At 33.5% G+C, this 18,883-nt stretch overlaps 2 protein-coding genes across 4 annotated transcripts in view; one reads left to right on the plus strand and one right to left on the minus strand.

Moving 5' to 3' along the window:
- LOC106471580 (MARVEL domain-containing protein 1-like) overlaps window positions 1-7,913 on the plus strand; it is a 13,594-nt gene extending 5,681 nt beyond the window's left edge. Inside the window, exons 5-6 of one of the 3 annotated variants that reach the window (XM_022400195.1) lie at window positions 1,321-1,482; window positions 6,170-7,913. In XM_022400195.1, coding sequence (XP_022255903.1) covers window positions 1,321-1,476 — 156 coding nt within the window. In that variant the 3' untranslated portion in view covers window positions 1,477-1,482; window positions 6,170-7,913. Of the gene's footprint in view, window positions 1-1,320; window positions 1,483-6,003; window positions 6,149-6,169 lie in introns of those variants that run through there. The other 2 variants (XM_013932186.2, XM_022400196.1) reach the window with 2 other exon arrangements.
- Window positions 7,914-10,816: 2,903 nt separating this feature from the next.
- The window catches only part of LOC106471581, a 10,766-nt gene continuing 2,699 nt past the window's right edge, over window positions 10,817-18,883 (minus strand). Inside the window, exons 2-4 of the mRNA XM_013932187.2 lie at window positions 17,663-17,881; window positions 15,272-15,370; window positions 10,817-11,393 (exon numbers count right to left, since the gene is read on the minus strand). Coding sequence (XP_013787641.1) covers window positions 10,980-11,393; window positions 15,272-15,370; window positions 17,663-17,881 — 732 coding nt within the window. The 3' untranslated portion in view covers window positions 10,817-10,979. The remainder of the gene's footprint in view (window positions 11,394-15,271; window positions 15,371-17,662; window positions 17,882-18,883) is intronic.

An 18,883-nucleotide genomic window follows, 5' to 3' on the forward strand; every position in this document is an offset into this window, starting at 1 on the left:
AAGTAAGTTATCCTTGGGTCACATCTGTAGAATATTGTTTTATATCTAAAGTTAAGTAACTTATCCTTGGGTCACATGTGTAGAATATTGTTTTATATCTAAAGTTAAGTAAGTTATCCTTGGGTCACATCTGTAGAATATTGTTTTATATCTAAAGTTAAGTAATTTATCCTTGAGTCACATGTGTAGAATATTGTTTTATATCTAAAGTTAAGTAAGTTATCCTTGGGTCACGTGTAGAACGGTATTTGGTGTAGAATATTGTTTTATATCTAAAGTTAAGTAAGTTATCCTTGGGTTATGTCTGATGTTGGTTTTCCTTGTTTTACTAAAATTACCACTGGTCAGCTAGTAGTAGTTAAGTTATCCTTGGGTTATGTCTGATGTTGGTTTTCCTTGTTTTACAAACATTACCGTTGGTCAGCTAGTTGTGATTAAGTAAGTTATCCTTGGGTTATGTCAGATGTTGGTTTTCCTTGTTTTTCTAACATTATCACTGGTCAGCTAGTTGTGATTAAGTAAGTTATCCGTGGGTTATATCAGATGTTGGTTTTCCTTGTTTTACAAACATTACCACTGGTCAGCTAGTAGAATTACATGTTTTAGACCTATTAGGTGGACAGCAGGCTTATTCTTATTTAGGATGATGGATTTTATTTGTCTAGTAATTAATCTTATCTCTCAAACTCAAATCTTATTAACTCTTTTTCAAGATAATAATATTAATAATAGCTAATTTTTCTATTTAAAGATTTCAGTTACAGTTAGTTTCAACTCGTTTATGGAAGTTTTGTCATTACACTTAGTTTTGTATTGGATACTCTTTTTTTTTAGATGAATTGTAAAAATAAACACTTCAAACACGATTGTTCTAGTAACATGTTTCAATATCAAGTGGTAACGCATATCTATACAGTATAATCATCATGTCAGACTTGGATGTCTCAAATACATGGCTGTTTGTGAAGCTAGAATTCAGCCTTATCCAGTTCCTTTTAATATTTGTTGTATCTAATACTCTGTATTTATTGAAAATAAAACAAGGAGGTTAAGGCTCCAGATCAGTACCTGATGTCTCAAATAAACTCCCAATATACCTGGCACTTCAACATATCAATGTTGGACTTATTGGCTTCCATAAATAGAAAAAAAATACATATATATATAGCAGTACACACCAAAGCTAAATGACACGATGCTATACATTACTATTTTCTTGCATTTTTCACTGTATTCTCTGTATTACCATTGTAAAATTCTTGTGATTATGAAGAACTGTTGAGAATTTAAAATGAAAATAAATGGATGTCTTTATTTTAGTTCTTTGGATTTGTTGCAATGTTGTTGTATGGAACAGACACTTTTTTGAAGTACAAAGCCTGGAGAACTGGAGAGATAGCTCAAGGGGAGAGAACCGTGACTGTGACCACCTCTCAGACCACCTCTCCAACTAGTCCCACCTACCCAGCTTACTGAACGACTGTAAGCCAATTAAACTTTATTCCATTAGAATGTGATTGTTGGCCTAACCAAGTCCTATTTATGTACCCAGCTTACTGAACGACTGTAAGCCACTTATCTTTATGCCACTAGAATGTGATTGTTGGCCTAACCAAGTCCTATTTATGTACCCAGCTTTAGCATGCATGCTTTTGAATTTTAAACTGGAGTATTTTTAGTTAATTCTACTAAGATATTCGACAGTAATTTGTTTGTTTTTCATGGTTTTCAGAGTATTTTCCCAGTATGTTTTTTTTTACCTACTGTTGATTTCTGACAACTAATTATGATGATTGATATGTGCTTCTAATTTGTTTCCAACCCTCCAAAGATTTGTTTTGGAAGAAGCTAGAGATACAAACCTGGCATAACATGGTTAACAAAAGAGACAAGTTAACGAGATCAAGCACGGTTAAATTAAAGGTATATTGTTAATAATATCATTGTATCATCTTTATTTTAAAATAATTTTTAGCAGGGCGCATTCGCATCTTTGAAAGTTCTTGAAATCAAGAATGGAATTTGAAGGGCATGAAAAGGGGGTCTTTTTATGTAAAAGTTCTTGAAAATGTTATAATAGCAGAATATATGGATATATCTAACTTTAATGTATGTTGCAGAGTCGAGTGCAAAAAATAAAGTCTTTTCTTTTTAGTCTACATTCATATGTTGAACTAATAAATAGGAATTTTATAAAATTTCAGTAGAATCCAATTGATTTTAGCTTCTCAAAAAGTCCTTCAAAACAACCTAAGAGTGCTTAGAAAGTCCTTGAAAAGTGCTTGAAATTGAACTGAACAATTCAGTATGTTCTCTCTTTGTTTTAGAGAATTTATAAATATTTATATCTGTGAGTCAGTGAAAACTGAGACCTTAATCTCCGATTGCAGAAGTCAGCTGTCAGGTTCTGATAAACTTGGTTAGAACGATATGGCCAGGATGGAACTTGGGAGGATTTTTGAGCTATGCATAATGGTTAACATAGTTCAGAATTCATCGATTGTTTTTTTTTTCTTTTCTTTTGGTTGAAATCTAAATATTAAGTGTTTTTAACTTGAGTTTTTTCCAAAGATAAGTTTTTCTGAGATGCAGCATAAATTAATGCTTAGGCTTCAACAACCAAAAATAATTTACAGATTGTAAGTTTGAAAAACAAAATAGAAAAAATAATTTTATTATATGAAAAAAACAACAACAAATTTCTCATTAAAACTAGTTATACTTGTCAGAAGACATTAATATTAGGCCTGTTGTATTTTAAAACACTACACTTTTTATTCAGTCCTTGAGGGTTTTTTCAAGAAGAAGTGTATAGTAATACTTCAACCACACTGTCTATCATAACAACTATTCATGGTATATTCCCACCCCCACATTTGTGCAAGAATTAGTGAGGCCAGCACACATTAAATAGCTTGAACATTTACATATATATATTTTGGTTTTGTTGGTTTGAACATTTTAAAGAGATGTATGGATAAAATCTAACACTAAAGAAACAAAACTTTATTGAAAATAGAATTTTGCTGTGTTTAAAACATCATTAAATCTTTGGATTTGTATGTATATATTTGTAGTGAGGCTTAATTATAATATGCTGTTCTAAAGACTAATTTTTTGCAGTATGATTTTAGCTGATAGATTTGGTTTTAAACTGTTTTTAGTTTTGTTTTTATACTTTATAAAAACAGTTCAGTAGCTTACTATTTAACCCTCATCATCACACCTGGAGTCCACATGGACCCCAATATTTTTCACGGTTGTATATCTTTTTGCATAATTATTACAAATTTTTATCAATTCAAGTAACTGTCAAGCAGAAACCCTGGATTAATATGACTCTATTGTTTTTGAAACAGGCAGATGGAGTTTGTATCTATTATCCATCTGGGGTCCCCGCAGACCCCATACTGACATTGACCGTCACTATTTATAAAGTTCACCCTATAGCATACTAAACAAATTTCTAAATGTTTATTTGATTATATAGAGAATAATCCATCAAAGCAGTACAGTATCATCTCGTCTGTTTGTTTATAACATCACTGTAGTAAGCATGTATGCACATCTCATTCCTCAACAAGCGTTCTCTATGATGACTGCTTATAATGCCCTGTTTTATCGAATCCTTGTTATATTGTATATAACCCGCTTATTGGATTTTTAATCCATAGCCTACTATAAGGATACATTTCTGTTGGGGTCTGGTAGGACCCAAGGTGACCCACAATGTACAATTTCAGTAGATAATGACTAGAATATAGGAGTCTAATCAGCATTTTTGATTTGTATAATTTTTTAATTTCTTGAATTGTCAACATATTTCCTCTAAAATACACATTTTTATGTTGTTTACATTGCATGCTAACCCTAATAATAGTTGTTATGCAACTAATTTTTGGAATTTCAATCCAGAGCTTACTATTATGGTATTTTGTGCTAGGATGCAGATGGACCTACCCCACATGTTCGGTAATGTAACTTTTCAAAGGTGTGTTGATGAGGGTTAACAGTTTTGTTCAACGTGTATGTTCTTTTTCTTATTCATTATCTTGACCACTTAAGTTTGTTTATTATATCAAGCTCTTTTCTTAACCAAAGTTGTTGCCTTTATATTTATTTGTTTTGATTTATTTAGCAAGTCACATCCCAGATTTACTGTCATTTTTTTTAATGACTTTATATTCAATTCCTACATCTTTCGGTGTTGTATCTCGCTGGACAATGTCAGTAGATGCTTGCTTTCATTCTCTTTTTGTTTGTATATTTAACCATTTTGTTGCCTTTATGCATGTTCTACCTTTTTTTTTCTTTACTTAGTTTATTTAATATGTCATTCCTCTAAACTACCATCTTTTGCATGATTTTTTATTTCTTCAACCTTTACTCAATAAATTAATTTAATACTTAGTGTGCATTACTTCTCATATTTTCTTTGTTTTAATTTTAACTGAAGAATATGATCTTGAAACTTTGAGCCACACGTTCTGTGTTTTTTATTCCGTTTTTTTTATATATACCCTGTTTCTTCTAATATTTGTTTTTTTCCTCTCTGGCAACCTGATGGCAGGCTGTTATCCGAAACATTTTCGTATTTGACAGTAAACTTATTTTAATTTGACTAGTGGTTCACCTCTTTTATTTTCTTGTACATTTTGTAATTTCCTCGCAAAGCAATTATTTTATTTCCAAAATGCATCAATATTTTAAGTTAACTATGTGACATCAGCGTACTAAATGCAACTTCAGGGCACGATTCACTGTGAGACCGTACGAATAGTACCGCTCATTAGAGTTAGCATTTTCAGACTTATATGTGTTTGATAATTTAAAAAAAGTAAACTTTCAAAATTAGGCTAAAAGATACTATAAGGTAATATTTAGTCACTTGATTGAAACATACCTCAAACTTTTTATTATCCAATACAGAAATGCAAATATTTTCAGGAAAACATCAAAAAGTGACCTAACCTCCCCTGCCTTCCAAACATCTGAATGTTTTTGGTGCCATTTCAAGATTTAGTCTTTCACTAATGCAAATGTGTCGTGATTTTTTGAAATATGTTATTGATTAATTTACCCAGAAAAGTTTTAGAGATATAAACTTTTGGTCCTGATTGCCCAGGTCCTAGATTATACCTTGGGGTCCACAATTTGGCACGCTATCACAGTTTCTGGGCCACGCTAAGCCTAGGTGTTGATAGACCAGTTAGCTTGACCTTATATGTTTTGATTAATAATTTAAAATTTTCATGTCTTTAATGTTTACTTGGTGTTATCTATCTTATTAAAGCTTTGTTTGTAGAACCTATGTGTGGGTCTTGAACAACATCAATCTTTAAATGAAGCAGTCCAACCAAAACAGAAACATAAAAAATATATATACGACAGGAAGAGTACTGTCTGGAGATTTTTGCAGCATTCAAAGTATTACTAACCACTAACTTGTCTCTGTTTCTGTTTGATTTGTTTATTTACTAAGTTGTCTGAAGTTAGAGTAGTCTGTATAGATTAAGATAACAAAGTACAAACATGAAGGGAGATATTGTACAGACTCGTATATTAAAGCATCTGCCATAGTGAGTAAAAGCGATAGCATCAGTAACCTAGGGTTAAACTCTTGCTATTCATGAACAAACTATTTTATCATGCCGTACCGATATCTGATGGTGCCCTGTGCGACATATAAATTCAGCACCCCCCAAAACCCAGAAAATCTTATTATATTATAATCTGTCAATATATTTCCTCTAGAATACATATATACTGTTATGTTGTTCACATTGCATGCTAACCCTAATAAAATTTGTAATGCAATTGGTTTTTGGAATTTAAATCCAGAACGTACTATAATGGTAATTTTGTGCTGGGATCCTATTAGACCCCAGGTGTTCCATAACGTAACTTTTCTAAGGTGTGTTAATGAGAGTTAAATGTAGTATTTGTGTAGTTAAAAGAAACATAAGATTGAGCTCGTTTAATACGTGTTGCTAATTTCCTTAGTACCTGAAGAAGCTGCAATGAGTTCACCTGGAGATTAACAGGAGACAAAACCTTTTATTTTATGTTACTCTTTATTTCCTTAGTACCCGAAGAAGCTGCAATGAGTTCCCCTGGAGATTAACAGGAGAGAAAACCTTTTATTTTATGTTACTCTTTATTTCCTTAGTACCCGAAGAAGCTGCAATGAGTTCACCTGGAGATTAACAGGAGACAAAACCTTTTATTTTATGTTACTCTTTAATTTTTGCTTGTGAAGTGGATTCTTCTACGAATTTCTTCAGAGGTCCAGATCTGATTTATTAACTAACCTGCAATAGAAGAGGGGAACATGCAGCATCACGTTGGTATGTGTTTGCACATCTGAGTGTGCCATAGTCACCGAGTTCTTTTTTTTTTTCATCAAAATTTGTGTTTAATTATGTTTTAAGATTAGTAAATGCATAATTGTAAGTTTTAAGGAAGAGTAGAAAAATCCTCTTCCTAAAAATTAGGAAGATTTTCCTTTATTTACGCATCATTAAGTCTAGATACAGTTTGAAAAATATGTTTAGGTTCATATTGTTATAGTTTGTCCTCTTTGTCGAAACTAGGAAGCAGATTTCACTTTATTTATGTACCATTAAGTCTAGATACAGTTTGAAAAAAATATGTTTAGGTTAGCCCACTTGAAGGGAGGTGTATAATGTTGGTTGAATTCACTTTTTTCAGATTTAGGGTATTGCTTTTGATACCTTGTTACATCTACAATATTTTGAGTGTTTAGGCTTTAAAGTTGCCACAGGTATCTCAATTATTGTTTGGACATGGTAATCATGTATATTTCAATTTTGTCTTTATTTAATAATCAGATTAACATATCTTAAGCATATTCAGTCTCTAAAAACATGGGTATTCAACTTGGCTGCTGAATATTAAACTAAAATATGTATTATAACCACATTTCTGATAGATTTTATTTATCACCGAGTAATGCTGATGTATTATTAATAAACCATGTGCTCTGATCATAATAGAAAAATAATGTTCGAGAAAGATGTTATTCTGATATTTGTATATTTTGTTTATGTTGGAAAAAAAAGATTTCCTCACTTTTAAATGATGGTGAAACAGTAGAATTTCTCTCAGGTGTTTTGTTTTTAATTAAAACTACAGACTTTGTTTTAAATGTCTTCAAGTGTTACGTGTAATAATAATAGTAGTAGATATATATATATATATATATCTTTCTGTATGTGTAAATTAAAAACTTGGAACATTAAAGATTGCAATTTTACAAAATTTTTGTGTTGAATAAAAAGGAATGTTTTAAAGAGTTAAAGAGAATTTTCATAAATGTGTTTTTTGCCGCTCACTCTTAAGAAGCATATGTTTGCATTAAGCTGAAACTTAGGGTACCAGTTAAAATGTTGTTTTGTTTAGAATTTATGAAATGTTAGAAATTTGTCTAATCTTCTGTTGATGCTTTATAATGCAGTTTTGTATGAGGCATAGAAAAAGGCCTTAGAATTTGTTGGATACTTTAATAATTAACATCCAGCTACTTCTTGGCAGTTGAATAATTTTAAAGTTATTGGAACTGGTGGCTAGTTTTTTATATAGAAAATGATATATCAACCACAGAGCTTTTCATTCTGTTTGATATTTATGTGCATGATATATCTCGTGTTTTACTTTATTGATGTGGTTTTTTCCTCTATTAAATTACCAAGAATTACCTAAATTGTGAGTGGTATATTTGAATTTATAAGGTGAGGTCAAATGTATTAAAACAACCAGAATTCTGTGGATGTGTAACAGAGCTGTGGTTTTTCTTTTTTTTTGTCAGAAAAATTTATTATACAGATATAGTTAAGCTTGAAAAATTGGGTGTTCTTCTAATAGACATGAATAAATAAATGTATTAAACTAAACAGTGTTTTGGTGGTATGTATGCTTTGGCATCTGAAGTTATGTAACAATAATAAATGAAATACGTAAATCACCATCCTTGTTAGACGAAGGGGGATTTTGTAGTGCTTAAGATTTGTGACAGAAAAAAAGTTTGATATGAAAATGAAATTAATAATATAATTTGGGAATAGGACCATACTGTTTGTTATTGGTGCCCTGTGTAAGATATTAATTTGCATCCCTCCTCAAAAAAGTCTAATCTATCCTTGCTTTAAAAGATGCAAAGTCACCCCCCCCCCCATGGGTTGGTGCTCTGTGCAGGTGCACACACCCCCTGTGGGTTGGTGCTCTGTGCAGGGTGCACCCCCATGTGGGTTGGTGCTCTGTGCGGGTGCACCACTTACTCTACCGTTTTTGAATTAAACAGTGAAATTATAAACGTGGTAAACCTTTACTTTAGGTACTTCGAGTTAAGCAGCCCTCTTTGATTCACTACATATAGTAAACAAATTAATTTTGTACTTTATATGTTGTATGTTCACCAGCTTCAACAGTCATAAGGTTTTCAGTGTGTTGAAACACATGCCATACAAAAAAATTTTGATCACTCTTGAATACTGTTTTCTTTTAGAATCTCATATGTATGTTAATTTTGGCAAGATGAAGTTTTGACAGGTGGGACTGAATCACAAAATACATGAAACTGTACCATCTTTCTTCTAAAATAGAAATCTTGTCCTGATCCAAATTCAATCTAACCTTCAGTGAGTCAATAAATTCAGTCCTAAAGAACTTATAGTTTTGACACAATAACAGAATTCTTGAAGCTTTTACTGAGAAAACTTTAGCTCGTTTTAAAAGTAAGGAAAGTCAAATTGGATTTAATTCTTCTCAAGACCCGCAGAAGCGAAGGATTTATTCAAAAATTTCTTTCCAATATTACCAATACTGGGTAGAGCTGGACAATTAGTCATTAGGTTCAATAATTAATTACATTCAATTAATCAATTATTCTCATGAGACTTGGATAATTGAAAGAATCGGAAGTAGTAATTTTCGTAAACACTAATTTTTTATGAATTGATTATTTTTAGTAGGTAATTGAAGTAATTGCTCAGCTCTAATACCAACTAAAAAAACATGAAAGTTAATGTTTAATCTTTAAAGTCAACTATTACTTGCAGTTTAAATATGAAGGGCTGTTTTTGTTTTTTTCATAATAAAATGTTACTGCTAGCAGGGGCTTTTTCACAAGGTTGGCTACACCTGAAGATTGCGTTTTTTTTTCATTCTTTATTCAATGGATGACAAATGAATTATCAAAGGTTGTGAAAGTTAATTAGCCTAGAAAAAGAAAGCATAATAATTTAACTGAAAATGCAAAATAAAAAGACTATTAAACTCCGTTATCCATAATTTGTTTTCATATGACCAGTTCTCAGTTGTTGGAAAAGAAAGTTCTTTTCTCTCTTTCCCAAAAAAAGAACCTCCCTTGTTAGATATTGAAACAGGATTTGAGGAATGTGTTACATAACTATTTATTTGATTAATTTGGAAGGATAAATAAAGGGAAAAATTGTTAAAGAAAACAGAGTAAAGAATCATTCTATTACGTTATCCATTGTGTTTATTTTTTACAAGTTCCAAAGGTTGGGTTTTTATTAAATGATTTGATTTTTCTAATAAAGTAAAATACTGGTGAATAAATAAAGATTATTGAAACCTAACTTGATTAAAGAAGAAATTAATGTTTTAAAAGAAACGAGAGACCTCATCATCAGTGCATGAACTAAGAATTAAATGTTAGGTGTTCTCAAATACAGTTCGTTTTTACGTAATAAACCTATTACAGGTAGGGGAAAAGAAACAATATTTATTGGATTTAAATAAACATAATTAATTAATTTTTTTTTTATCACGTATTATGGTTAAGTGATGCTTAGACACCTTATATTTAGAGTGTGCCTAATAAACATAAACAGAAGTTAAGTGATACTAAGACACCTTGTATTTATAAGGTGCCTAATAAACATAAACAGATGTTAAGTGATACTAAGACACCTTATATTTAGAGGGTGCCTAATAAACATAAACAGAAGTTAAGTGATACTAAAAGAAAGTGTGTTTTCAGACACAAGTCATTCTGAAGGTAGGAAAAAGCACAATCAATATATTCATGGATTGGTATGCGAGTGAAAATATGAAAATCATCAAGATTAACCTAAACAACACCATCTCTAGTAAAGCATAAAGTTCAAACTTCCAAGTATGAAAGGTTAATAAAGTTGTAACTAAAACTACCCTAACCTGCCCATAGGTGTAAGATCTATGTTCTGTTTATTAGGCATCCCATAAATATAAGGTACCTTAGTATCACTTAACATCTGTTTATGTTTATTAGGCACCTTATAAATACAAGGTGTCTTAGTATCACTTAACTTCTGTTTATGTTTATTAGGCACCCTCTAAATATAAGGTGTATTGATGTATAAAGAAAAAACATACTTATTTCTGAAACCACACAAACTAGATGTACATTTAAGCATGTTTTTTTTGTCATCAACTTTAAATATAGGTAGTCTTTTAGTAAGCATTCTTCCTAACATTATCATGAATATATTTGATTAGTAAACTAAAAGTTCAATTAGTCTAGGACTTTGTTTTTATGCCGGGTATGTTTATAACACTTTTTCTCGATTTGTTTCTACTCAAATGGTTGAAAATGTTTTTAATGTGTGACGAAGGACATCTACTCAAAACATTGCACAAAAGAAAACTAAACGTTTTTATTTAGATGTGTTAATTTATCCTCTATTACCTTTTATCCGAGTTTTTCAATGCTTGTGTACTGCAGAATGATAGTCACTCGTATATAAATATGAGCGCTGACTTAACTAGGAAAACATTCAGCTGGCAACCTTAGTTAGAACAATGAGTTTATTAAGACACAAGTTTCTCAGCACAAGGCCCTTCCCCCCAGAGCATTCCACCTCTTGACTGAGCCCCCACCCCACCTAGTAAATCTGTAGTTACTGAGTATTTTATACTTGTTATGGTTTCTTTCACATTTTCCTGCAGCCCCTGTATTACGACTCTCTGGTTACAACCCAAACATTTTCTTCCTGTGATGAACCAGAGCTTGAGGCCTCGCTTGAATTATCAGCATTTGTTTCTTTACTTATGAAAACGTCCTCATAATCTGTGTTTTGATGAGTATTTAAGTTGATTTGCATCATTTGTTCATTGGGGATTGCATCCTGATCTGTCTGTAAATCAACTGAACTGGATCGTGGACGAATGAAACTCAACTTGGGTACATTAATAGATTGTGTTTCTGATTGCTGGTCAAGAGCCCATGCTTCGTTCATCCGATCATATTCCTCATGCTCTGAACTCTCAACATGATCTGAATCATGTGCAGCCTGTTTTATAGCACTTAGTTTCATAATTTCATGCACCAGCTGTAGAATCAGAGATCCCAAAGTAAAGAGACCAAATATCTGAAAACAAACTTGTTACTTTAAAAGACATCACTTGTATATAAGTACATCAGTAAGGGTGTTCATTTACAGTATTGATTTGAATAAGCGTACTGATAATAAATTATAATAATGACTAAATTATTGTTTACACATCTGTATGTTCACACCAATAAATATTTAATGATAATCCTTAAGTTTCACAAACTTACAGAGGTTTTTTTTTGTGGTGAGGGGTATATTTTGGAAACCAACCATCATGAGCTTAACAATGATATGTTCTATATTGTATGGAATAATTGCTCCCAGAATACAGACTTAAGAATACCTAATACTTAGCAAAATTTTTCAATTTAGAAAATTGCATATCTATTGAACTACTTGAAACTGTCATGAGATAGAGCGTGAACCAGATTAAATATTATTAAGAACATGAACGTCTCCTTCAAAATGTATAGAGTAATGAAATCACATTCTGTGCCAAAAAGAACTAACAAATTTCAAGAGTAATTTCCAGGAGCTAGAACAGGTGGTTAAGGCACTCGACTCGCAATCTGCAGGTTCGAATCCCTATCACACCAAACATGCTCGCCCTTTCAGTTGTGAGGTATTATAATGTGATGGTCAATCCCACTATTCATTGGTAACAGAGTGACCCAAGAGTTGGCGGTGGGTGGTGATGACTAGCTGCCTTCCCTCTAGACTGCTAAATTAGGGACGGCTAGTGCTGACGGCCGTCCCTAATTTAGCAGTGAAAGACAAGAGGGAAGGCAGCTAGTCATCACCGCCAACTCTTGGGCTACTCTTTTACCAACGAATAGTGGGATTGACCGTCACATTATAATGCCCCCACGGCTGAAATGACGAGCATGTTTGGTGTGATGGAGATTCGAACCCGCAGATTGCGAGTCGAGCGCCCTAACCACCTAGTCATGCCGAGCCTTCGAAGGAATTGAAAACTACAAATAAAAGACATTTAAAATCCAGTCGATTAAAAAAAAACTGCTTTTGGAGAAGAAAAAATATAGATAAATTGAGAAAACGTAAAAATATAATGGTTGTTAAACGAGTGAACTTCAGCTTATGTCAGATAAGCTGTTTGGAAAAATATGAATATTTATTTATTTGTCTATATTCGTAAATAAGCCAGCTAGATAGAGAGATAAAACTACAAAAGTAAATGCGATAAGAAACTGATGAGGCTTGGTAGACATGCATAGTCACAGTTATTGAATAACGAATAATTAGCCAGGTTCGTTGTGTAATTCCGTAGGAAATAGTTATTAATGTTATGTTTTTTGATGATTTGCCATATTTATAGGTATAAGGAACAAAAACTGCATGTTTCCTTTTTTTGATCAACCGTTTATCTAAATTTGCTGACGTCATATTTTTTTCAGACTGAGCTACAGTATGTATTTTTTAATCGGGGTTCGGCATTTCAGACTAATTCAAACACGTTTTTCACACAACATTTAACAGAAAACACTATTTATCCTAATTTATGTCATTTTGAGTGGTAATTGTTTTCCATTCCATAAAAATATCATATACATATAAGCGTCATGTTTGTCGGAAAACCGGATTTTTAGCCTGTTGTAATAACATCTTGTTAACTTTATATTTACTGGTTATTTACTATCACATAAGGCCGTGAACGGAAAAAAAAATGCGTTTCTACGTTTTTTCACCTTTTATCTATGTTTGCTGACGTCACAATTTTTTCACACAAGCGCCAATAAGATATCTTCCGCAGATTCTTTAATTAAGAGTGTTTGGCAAATTTAGGCTAGTAATAACACCCACTTACGTAACAACACACAGAGAAGAAATATTCTGTAGGTATCGTATATCATTTCTTTGCATTGTTGTTTTCTTTTCTACATATTTACTATATATATATCTATCTATAAGTGTCATGTTTGAAAAAACTGGACCTGCAGACTGCTGCCGTCCCGGTCATTAAAAAGTTATTTTAGGCGTAAGCAAGATAACCAATTTTTTCATTCACGACAAATTATTATCAAGTATAGTTAAGAGAATTTTTCTTTCTTCAACCTAATTAAGCTAATAAAGAAATAACCATACATTTTGAAGATATAAAGGAGGTCACTTACAAAGTGGATGACAAAACAAATATAACGAACATTCCAATTCCCAAATTATTGTCCTCAAGTAAAACCAAGTAGGTTCTAACTGTGTATCTTGCAAAGAAATATATTAAAGCCTACAGTCATACAAGCAAAGCAGTATATGCATCCGCAGGTGGAAACACCCTCTGTAGTAAAGAATATGAACCAATCTGTGCTAATAATCATGAAGAAGTTGATACTCTTATAATATGGCGTGCCTCATTTGCTTCAGAGTTCTCTCCCGATACCGATGACCTAATCCTTATCATTGCAAACTGTCACAGACTGGTTTCAAATATAACAGTGTGTATGAAATCTGGAAAGGTTGATATACAGCAAATTTACAATGCCCTTGGTCCGGACAGAGCATTAACCTTGCCAGGATTTCACGCAGGAAGTGATAGCACGTAAAAGCAGACAGACATGGTTTAGGCACTTTTTCAGCGCAGAGAAGAGCATCATAGCAGCCTTTAAAGCTCTTGGGGATATATGTGACATTGATCCTGAAACAGAAGATTGTTAAATTTGTGTGCGGAGCATATTGTCCAACGAGTGTGTGTGCATCATTGATATCAAACAGCTCAGGTGTCATCAGTTCTGCAAGTATCAAGCAGAGAGTGAACACTTTACCCTTACCAAAGCTGTTTCACATGAAGATATTCTTCGTGCACACATTCAGACTTCTATTTGGAGCCAGACTCACACTGCTATGCAACAAGATTTGGATCCGAGAGGAAATGGATGGGTTGAGGAGGGCGCTTTCCTTTGATACCTCTCCCAACAAAACTCCAACCAGACCCTAAGTCAATACTGGAGTTGGTAAAGTGTGCACGTAAAAAGAGCAGTTGTGCTTCGAATTGATGTAATTGTAAATCTAATGGTATGACCAGTACTGACCTTTGTCTCTGTCTAGAATGTGAAAACGACGGCCCCAACGAGGTTCAAACTGGCGACTCTGACGATGAATTGCTGATACTGAAAAAGATGGAACCTATGCCAAAGAAACATGAATATCTTACAAGGCCTAATATACAGTATGAAAGAAGTATAAAGCTGACATACTTTTATTGAAATAAGGCAAAAGATTACATGTACACAAAGATTTTCAAGGTGTACATACAATCTATTGCCAAATTCCATGTAGATATTCGTATGTTTTATAGTATGAAAATTTACGCGTAACGAAAGTAAATATCTGTACCTTTTTGCTGCTGATTTGCCCCCCAGTAGCACAGCGGTATGTCTGCGGACTTACAACGCTAGAATCCGGGTTTCGATACCCGTGGTGGGCAGAGAACAGATAGCCCATTGTGTAGCTTTGTGCTTAATTTCCAACAAACAAACAAACGAAGTGACAAAAGTACAAATCAACAGTTTGCGTAATTATGAACATATATAATGATAAAACTCCAAAATTCATGTTTTATCCTTTGTCACATCGTATCAATCACATAACATAAATAGATAATTGACGAATCAATAAATTACATTTCAATGTCGTAAATTTTGGGATTTTTTTTATGTTTGCAACGTCTAATCTTAACCCTGCCATATGTTACTTAATCCTCGGAGGAAAAAAAATGGAAACACATTTTTTGGACAGGTCTTTGTATTGGCTTTCAAAAAAGGTATGCTTCCAAAAATTAACTTTACTTTTACAACACAAGGAACCTGACTAAATTACCCGTGACTTCATTGGCAACCAAAGATACAGCTACAGTTGTCCTTTGTAGGACTAATAGTTCATTAAAAGAAACTGAAACCTACCGCTGCGTATCTGTGGGCGACGAATCCACTCATCTGAATAAAAAGGAACAAATCTGCGAAGAACAGCAAGACGCTTGTGACTCCCAGATAAATTCCATGCTGTGAAAAATAAAGTCTTGTTGGATATGACATACGACGAAATGTGGGGTTACTCAATAAATACTATTTTGCCGAAGGTTTTTTGTCTCGGAAATTCGTGTAACGCTAAACAAGGGTTAGCTGTCTCCCTTTTTTTAACTGGTTCAGTAGACTGAAGGGAAGGCTACTCGTCAACAGAATCCATTGTCAACTCTTAGGGTACTCTGATCAAATAGTGGGGGTCGACCGTCACTTTTACAACGCACCCTCGGCCCCAAATTGGCCCAAATAAACATGATTGTAAATGACCCATAATTTTATATTTGTAATTCTAACAAACGGACAACAATTAGGAGTAGCACACGCAATAAAATATTTAAAGCATTTGGAGTTGAAGTAATTCCCCATTATTTTTCATATATTATTATTTTCACAGCACTGAAGTTTTGGTAACAACCGCGTGTTAAGCCTTTTATAATAATATAATACATTTCAAAACAAGGGGTCTGTCTCATACATTAAACTAAAAAAGCTAGCCCTTCTCATGTAAATATATATTACGCCTTCCCTTAAACTCCCTTATATTTACAGCATCCACCAATCCCGAAGGCAACACATTCGAAAAGCCAAACACCTGTTACAAAAATAAAATTGTCTTAGTTGAAGATGACTCCTACCGCGCCAAAATGTCCACTAATCTTACCATTCTCACTATTGAGTACGAAAAAATATGGTGGTTAACATTAACAGCTCCCTTAACAATCTTAATTGTCAATCAAATTCCTTCTAACTCTATTTGTTTGTTTCAAGAGAAAACAATTCAGAGATCTTAACAACCTTTCCATCCCAGGTATCATCCTAGTAGCCCTCCTCTGAACCCTTTCCAACAGTTCATGGCCTACCTAAGGTAAGGGCCCCAAGACTGAACACAATACGCTAAATCTGCCCTAACCAGCAACCTATACAGTGAAACCTAATCTTTTTAGACTTGCAATCGATATTTATGTAAATACAACCTAAATTTCTATTTTGCCCTACCACTTGCAACAGCACACTGCTTGGATGTCTTAAGAAACTGATAAACCAAAACACCAAGATCCTTTTTTTCCACAACACTGTTAAAGTTATTTACATAAACATTTAAAATGGATAATTTATTTCTGCTTGCTAGAGAAGATTAAAAAAATAAGCTCGAGATCGAAGCCAATGTGCAAAAGGCTTAAAAAGCGTCGTGAAATTTCGATCCTGTACAATTATTAGCTTCGTATTCTTACACTAATAACTCATACATTAACGATCTAAAATTGTCCTACTTGTTAGCGTACCGAGCTATGACCGAAGAGTCCAAGGTTCGTGCTGTGATGCCGTACTTTCAGTTGTGGGTGCATTATGAAAATGACAACCGTTATTCGGTCCAAAAAGGTCAATACCAACGCTCTCTTAGGCCGGTTAGTTGTTTGTTTGTTTGTAATTCAGCACAATGGGCTATCTGTGCTCTGCCCACCACGGGTATCAAAGCCTGGTTTCTAGCGTTGTAAGTCCGCAGACATACCGCTGTGCCACTGGGGGTAAGCCGGTTATGATACGATAGATATAGTAATGGTCTAAGTGCCATCTATATCATCAATTTTATGAACAACAACTGTTATTGGGTGAGCTACATTAAGTAAGTGAACCGTAATTAGTATTAATTTATTTTTAAGTCACTTACAACTTAGAATTAGAGTAAGCAGGACGAACAGAAAATTATGTATTTATTTCAGTTAAACTTACTGTTATTCACAACAACTGGAAAATCAGTAAATTACCTTACAACTAAATAACGTATGACAAATCAATATTACCCCTCAATCAATATTACGTATTACCCCTCCCTTCCAGTGGCATAGCAGTATGTCTGCAGAATTACAACGCCAAAATCCTGGTTTCGATACCCGTGGTGGGCAGAGCACAGATAGCCCATTGTGTAGCTTTGTGCTTAATTACAAACAAACATGCGTATTAAATGATTTATAGAAGACAATTAAACTCAAAGACTTCTGTAAAAGAGACGTTGATTATTTAAAGTATTTATAAAGCTAATTATTTAGATGTTATTAAAAACGCCAGCTTTCTTTCACACACATATCTTAAAACTGATAGATCAGATATTTCTGGCTTGATAGGGAATTAAATTAATAAAGATTCATTCTTATTGGAAATATATTGAGTCATTTTATGTGGTCTTAGACATACTTCAATTATAACGAATAACTATTTGACATCACAAACTTTCTTGAAAACAGAATGGAACGTTTAGGTCATATAACTTACCGTGACCAGCCCGAAAAGAGGGGTTACTTTCTTTAAAAAAGAAAACCTTGTAAATCGAAAGAAGAAAAGACTCAGGGATGATAGGAAAATCAGTAATGTGATAATGCCGAAATATCGGTAGGTGGAATAATGCTTGAAAACTGACATAAGGCACGTGGTATCTGTTCTCCAGCAGTCTGGAATTTGTTCTTCGCAGATGAACGCCACAAGTGAGAAAATCTGGAATGAAATCGTATCTTCATTATTTAAATCTATAACTGTCAATAGCATCGAATCAAAGTGGGCGATAAATCAGTACTATATAACAATGGTGATTCTGTATCACCTGGAAAATTTGGGTGTTTTGAATTTCGTGCAAAGCTACAAGAGGGCTATCTGCGCTAGCCGTCCCTAATTTAGCAGTGTAAGACTAGTCATCACCACCGGCCGCCAACTCTTGGGCTACTCTTTTACCAACGAATAGTAGGATTGGCCGTCACATTATAATGCCCCCACAGCTGAAAGGGCGAGCATGTTTGGTGTGACGGGGATTCGAACCCGCAGATTGCGAGTGGAGCGCCCTAACCACTTGGCCATGGCGGGCCAAGCTGGAAGACCGATTTAGTTTAAAACATTAATTAAATTCACACTAATAAGTGTGAAGGGTTGCTAAAATTATCAGACCACGTTCATTATTTTAACTAAATCTCTTTATCAGTTACCCAAATTAATTGTGATTCCATTACCCGATTAGTTTTAGTATCAATATGTAATAGTTTGTTTCAGAAATTCGCTGAAGCTGCACGAGGGCTACCTGTGCTAGCCGTTCCTGATATTGAACTGATAGACTAGAAGAAAGGCAGCTAGTCAACAGCACCCATCGCCAACTGTTGGGGTATTTTAATCGAATAGTGAGATTTGGCCATTACCGACGACCAAAAAAATGCTGATTGCGTTACTGCAGCAATGGAACGCAAACCATGGATTCTCGGATATACAGTTTGGTAAGCTAACCACTAGGCTCCTCCCAGTCGAATTAGTAAAGTTATAATTGTAAAAATAATATAGAGTATGTATTATTAATTCTTAAATTACCTATTTGTTTTTATACCGTTTACTACTGGTGAGATTGATATATTGTATCATTTTGAATAATTTCATGGTTTTCCTGTTAAAACATTCAGTGTAAAGAAATGAACAAAAAAAATGGGTAAAACCACTAATTTTCCTTTAAGATACATA

This window comes from Limulus polyphemus, unplaced genomic scaffold, assembly GCF_000517525.1.
Source record: "Limulus polyphemus unplaced genomic scaffold, Limulus_polyphemus-2.1.2 Scaffold4712, whole genome shotgun sequence".
Taxonomy (NCBI): Eukaryota; Metazoa; Arthropoda; class Merostomata; order Xiphosura; family Limulidae; genus Limulus; species Limulus polyphemus.